General features: G+C 43.6%; 1 protein-coding gene across 1 annotated transcript in view; it reads right to left on the reverse strand.

The window, feature by feature from the left end:
- Nucleotides 1–3546, reverse strand: part of TNN (tenascin N) — a 42967-nt gene extending 39421 nt beyond the window's left edge. The window contains exon 1 of the mRNA XM_056844708.1: nt 3147–3546. Coding sequence (XP_056700686.1) covers nt 3147–3546 — 400 coding nt within the window. The remainder of the gene's footprint in view (nt 1–3146) is intronic.
- Nucleotides 3547–6000: the final 2454 nt, after the last annotated feature.

Genomic DNA, 6000 nt, shown 5'->3' on the forward strand with positions numbered 1-6000 from the left:
GGCGTGAGTGGGGACTTCAATCTGGGTTTTCCAGGTCCTAGTCCAACACCTTAACCACTGCTTCACACTGATTCTAAAGAGGTTATTTACTGGATGTTATTTGCTTCCATGCCCTGACCTAGATTGTCCAGGCTAGCCCAATCTCAACAGATCCTGGAAGCTAAGCAGGCTTGACCCTGCTTAGTACTTGGATGGGAGACCACCATGGAAGTCCAGGATTGCTATGTAGAGGCAGGGAATGGCAAACCACCTCTGTTCATCTCTTGCCTTGAAAACCCTATGGGGTCGCCTTTATTATGGTTTTCAATACATTTATGGTTAAAAGTATAGGTTATTGACAACCTACAGCACTGATTTAAACTCCAAGTTAAAATTTAAGGTTTCAAATGTGAACCTGCAGAAAGACAGACACCTGTAAAAAACAAGTTGTTTGTGAGACAAGATGTTAGACCACAAAAACCACAGAACAAGGTCAGATATAATATTCTCAGATATTATATAGTCATTTTAAGTCTGGGAATAGCCAAAACAAACTCAAGGCTGTTGATAATGCCAGGTAGTAAAAACAAGTCTGTCTGTTTTCATGGTTTTTCCATGCTTTCAAGTCAAATGTGAATAACAACTTTACTTGTCTTTTGTGGTTAACAAGCCTTGAAGATGAAATTGTGAAAACTGGGAATTTATTTTGAGAAAGGAAATATGTTTGGGTGTTATTCCTATATCATCTGTTTGTCTGGCATGAGATCAAAGTTTGGGAAAGGTATTTGATTAGGGAAGGTTTGTCTTAATGATACAAGTGATGTCTTTTGATATCTGGGAATTTGGCAAAAATTTCATAACAATTTCTTGCTGATTCTCAAAGCTATTCTCATTGGTTCTCATAACAAATGACCTCGGAAAGGGTATACAAAGGGGCTTGAGATTGTGAAAAATGGGAGAGCCTTTCTAGGCATGCTTGTATGCTGTTAGGCTAAGGCTCTCCAACATGACTCTTTAATGGTATGTATCTTTGAATTTTTTCTACTGTGTACCTGTATCCAGATCTATACTATTTTGCTAGAATATTTTTTCATGTAATCTAACTCTCATATATTTTTGTGTGTTTTTTCATCTACATTTTACATTTTTACATTTGTTATACTGAAGTAACTACAATAAAAAGGAATTTTTTAATTCAAAGTTTGTATCATTGCTTGGGGTGGCTGGTTAAATTAGGTAACGTATTTTCCAGTGAAATACAAGATCTGGAAACTTAGTCACTTATCACAGGAAATGACCACTTCACCTTAAATTAGCTGTGACATGATGCCATGAGAAGCACCAGTTGCTCATTTCCAGTTATCAGACTTCTTTAAAGGAACCAATCATTTTTCTCCAGGCAACCCAAGTTCCCTGCTCAGGAACTACTCAGGGAGAGGCCTGTCTGACTTTGCCTTCTACCAAAGAAGCTCATCTGGGGGGTACACAAGAGAGGGCTTTTTCAGTGACAGCCCCACAATTATCGAGCAACTTCCCCAGGGAGGTGCACCTGAATCACTTTTGATCTTTAGGAGGCAGCTGAAGATAGTTTTATTCATGGTGGCATTTTATTAATTTCAGTTCCTCAGCCTACTGGCAGCTTTAAATTATTGATGTTGAACTAGTAGATTTTATGTATTTTACAAGTGGGGACCCACAAGAAACTTGCAGGTGCTGCCATCCCATTCCCCCCACCTGTTTCCTTACCTCTCCCTCTATTTCTCTGTCTCTCCCTCCCACCACCCCTTCTCTTACTCTCTTCCCCATGCCTGTCACTTTCTCTCTTTCTGCCTCCTACCCCATCACTCTTTCTGCCTCCCCACTCCATCACTCTTTCTCTCTCTTATTTCTCTGTCTCTCACTCTCCCTCCCACCACCCCTTCTCTTACTCTCTCCCTGTCACTTTCTCTCTTTCTGCTTCCTACCCCATCACTCTCTTTCTGCCTCTCCATTACTATTTCTTTCACTCTCTTTATGCCCTGCTTGCTCAGATAACACTTTTGTTATGGGGGGATTAACATCCCCCCCTTTAATTTTTGTTCATTTCAGATTTTTCTGCAAACCTGGGGCATCCGTCAAGTTTGCAGGTGGGGCCGCATATATAGATGTATTTTATTATGTTTTGTTTTTATTTACATTGTAAGCCACCTTGAGTTCCTGCAAGGTAGAAAGGTGGCTAAGAAATTTTTTAAATAATTAATCTTTTAAAATAAAATAAAATAGTAATGTGCTTTGTGCACCCTTCCCATCTGCCACACAATGAATGGACTGCAGACAAGGAGAGCAGAGGGTTAACCAGAACCCTTTTCCTTGTCATGGGGAGTCAGCAACTTGTGGCCCATTATGATAAAACCTAGTCCACCTTTCATGCATTGCCACCTAGCAGGAATTTGTGGAGCTTCCTGGGACTGCAAAAACATGGGAAAGGATAGTGGGGATCCATTATGTTAGTGGCAGTGCTTTTCTTGGGCACAAGGAGCCTTCCCCTGATGCAAGAAGCCTCTTGTATCAGAGAAAGTCTCCTTGTACCAGAGGAAAGTGAAAAAGAATCCCTGGGAAAAAAGAATCCCTGGGATGCAATCCACTGTTGGCAAGCATCTGCCAGACATACTTAGTGGAGGGACCCAAGTTGTACAGGTCTGCCTTTGTCTGAGTAATTTTTACTTATCCTATTTATTCTGCTTCATCACTTTGCTTATCTGATCTAACCTCTGACCTTTCTCGTCTTCCATTATGTGGAACTGCCAATTCTGTGTCAGCCACTTACACAGAGAATGTACACTTGGAAGATTTATGATGGGATTTACAAATGACATTTCTACTTCACCCTCTCCCTTTTCCCATTACACAAAGAGAATTTACACTTAAAAGATTCATGTCAGAATTCACACCAAACTTCTCTGCCTCAACTCCTCCTTTCCCCCTCCTCTTGGAATTTTCCCCATAAGAGGACTCCTAGTATGATCACCCCTTCACATATTTAAGGAAGGGAGCTCTGATTCATGAAAGCTCATATTGAAATAAGTGTTGTTAGTCTTTAAGGTGCCACTGGACTTTTGTTTCAATTTGCTACAACAGACACAGTCAGGTACGCTTTTGCTACCACCACAGTCATACACAGTTCTCACCTTGACTCCTCCCACAGCATCTCTGAGGACTACAGGCCTGCCTCAGATGTATCACTTCTACCTCCATCTTCTCCATCCTTTCCAACAAGGCCTTCATCTGGCTTAAGACTTCACAGTCCCCTTTGGGTGTCTGCAGCCGAATGTTGTGCCTGAATATGATATTTTGCTCCTCGTCTGTTTCGCCGCCAACCACCAGCGTGTGGCTGTCGTCTTGGAGAGGAAGAGGTTCCGGCTCCACCTTGATTTGAGAGGACTTGGGGATGTCAATCTTGTAGGAGTGGCTGAGGGAGATTTTCTGGCTTTGGCCAGAGCAGCTCTCAGGTTGTGAAGGTAGCTGTGCCAGGGCTGCCTGGAGAGTGTGATACAGCAAAATCCCCAGAAGGAAATTCCAAGATGGCATCTTGCTCTGTAGAGTGAGTCCCACAACGAGCAAGGCTGATTTGGAGACAGAGAGAGAAGGAGAGATGGGCGAAAATGCTAGTATGGACACTACTTTCCATATACTCCAAATATTCCAGGAAAGAGATCAACTGCCAGACTTTTTCTTGGAATGCAGTAGAATCATGCAATATAGATTTTCCTGGAGGGTATGTATCAGTACAAAATACAGGTGGGCTGGTCCTGGCCTTTTTTGCTGGCTCACCTGAAGACACAGGCTAAGACCCAAAGGGCTGTGAGCCTTTTGGCTTGTGCCTAAGGCTCATCCCTCTGGCCATGCCCAATCTTTATAGAGTATCTGAAACAGGAAGGTGTCAGGTCCTCAAGCCAACCTAGGTCGTCTCAAAAAGTCACTCGCTCAGACAGGCATGTCAGAAGCAGGTAAGAAGCAGGTAAGAAAGGGAAAGTCAGTCCTCAACAAGGATGTTTCTCTGTGTGTTTCCCTCTTTGAAGAAATACACTCCACATTATTGAGGGTTTGGGGGCTACAAAACCACCACATTAATTCTAAGAAGTTTCTCTGTTGGTACAAGGACAGGTAACAGGAGAGTGCTTAATTGCTCTTAAGCATCCCCATCCATTGTGAGCCAGTGTGGCATAGTGGTTAAGACTGGTGGACTCTAATCCAGAGAACTGGATTCGATTCCCCACTCCTCCACATGAAGCCTGCTGGGTGACCTTGGGCCAGTCAGTTCTCTCTGCCCACGCAGAGGCAGGCAATGGCAAACCACCTCTGAACGTCTCTTGCCTTGAAAACCCTACGGGGGGTCGCCATGAATCAGCTGTGACTTGACGGTACACACACACACACACACACACATATCCCAGTGATGGCTTTCTCAAGCACTCAGTATTTAAGGCTTGTTTATGCAAATACTTGTAGCCAGCAAGGAAGAATCGAAGGGCTATCACACTCCCTGGCAGGAATGTGACACCTAGGAGGTGACAGAGACTTGGGGATGCCTAATGCTAAATTGTATCTCTTTCTAGAAAGGACAGGAAGAGAAGGATTGACTCACAGGGGGGGCAACACCACATATGTTTGGCTGTAACTACTGGAGCGAACGAGGAATTGGTTATAGACCTTACAGAGGACCCACAAGGCTGTCAACCTATCCTAAACAACTCTATGCCACCTTTGGAGTCTTCATACTCCTCAACATGTGGTGGCTCACAGGGGGTGGACGGAGGAGTTAAATTTCCTGGACATGAGGGGAAAGAGGGCCATTTTGGGTGATTTCATCTTGGGATAACTTGGAGGAAAGAGCGCTCATACCTGGGCTCCATTCTGATGGCTGCCATTACCATGTGGAACTAACAAATGGGCAGGCAGACTCAAGGTAATGGGTGATTGATAGAACACTGTACGTTTAAGAGTAAAGAGCCTACCCTAGAATAACAACAGTCAGGGTATGTTTAGCCAAAGGACAGAGGATTGCATGTACCCACCTTTACTTTGTAACCTTGTGCAATCCATTGCTGTGTAGAATACATGTGTGGACATTTTCTTTCAAATACATTTCTTACTACTTTAAACACTGGAAGCTTATTCTCCATAACCATGATAATCCCCACTCAAATATCTTACTAAAAGGGCATCAGGGAAGGAAGGTGATTAGTCAAAAGATTGCTAGATTCTTGGGAATGTGCCAGTGCAGTAAGTTTTCTCTGCAAAGTGTAGTAGGAGCGAAAGCAAGAGACATGGGCACTAGGCGGAGCCTGTAATCAGCACCGTGGATGGAAGTGCTAAGAGTGCTGGCCATCTTAGTGGGAAATACTATAATGGACCAGCTGTTGGCAGTGTAGATACCCAGAGAGAAGCAAATAATCCCTCAGGGAGTTGGTTGGGCTCAGGAGAGCAATGCACCACCAGAGGGAGACCCAAGATGCCCACTGAGGACCTCTCAGAGGGTTCAAAGCAGAACAGTACTCACAGACTTAGTGGGGTGTTCTGTGACACCCTCCCTGTTCTGTTGTGTTAGTAGTAAATTGGCTCTTAGAATGGTTAGAATTCATCTGATCATGTCCCCACAAGTACAGTGATCAGGAGTGGGGAATCAGTTGTTTATAACCTCCTGCAAATAATGAGCTTTGTATATTCATCCATAATTATAATGCAAGTAAAGATCTTTGAACTCATCTCTAGTTAATCACTATGTTGCAAGAAATCAATTAAGAAAAATGAAAATTTCTTATAGATGCATTCCTAATACCCACCAACAAAGAAGGCTGCCTGTTGCAGCTCTGACTTAGCCACTGCTCTGGGTAGGGTTGCAAGCTCTGGGGTTGGGAAATACCTGGAGATTTTGGGGGTGGAGCCTGAGGAAGGAGGGGCTTGGAGAGGGACTTCAATGAGGTATAATACCATAGAGTCTACCTTCCAAAGCGGCCATTTTCTCCAGGTGAACTTATCTCT

This window comes from Euleptes europaea, chromosome 2 (genome assembly GCF_029931775.1).
Source record: "Euleptes europaea isolate rEulEur1 chromosome 2, rEulEur1.hap1, whole genome shotgun sequence".
Classification (NCBI taxonomy): domain Eukaryota; kingdom Metazoa; phylum Chordata; class Lepidosauria; order Squamata; family Sphaerodactylidae; genus Euleptes; species Euleptes europaea.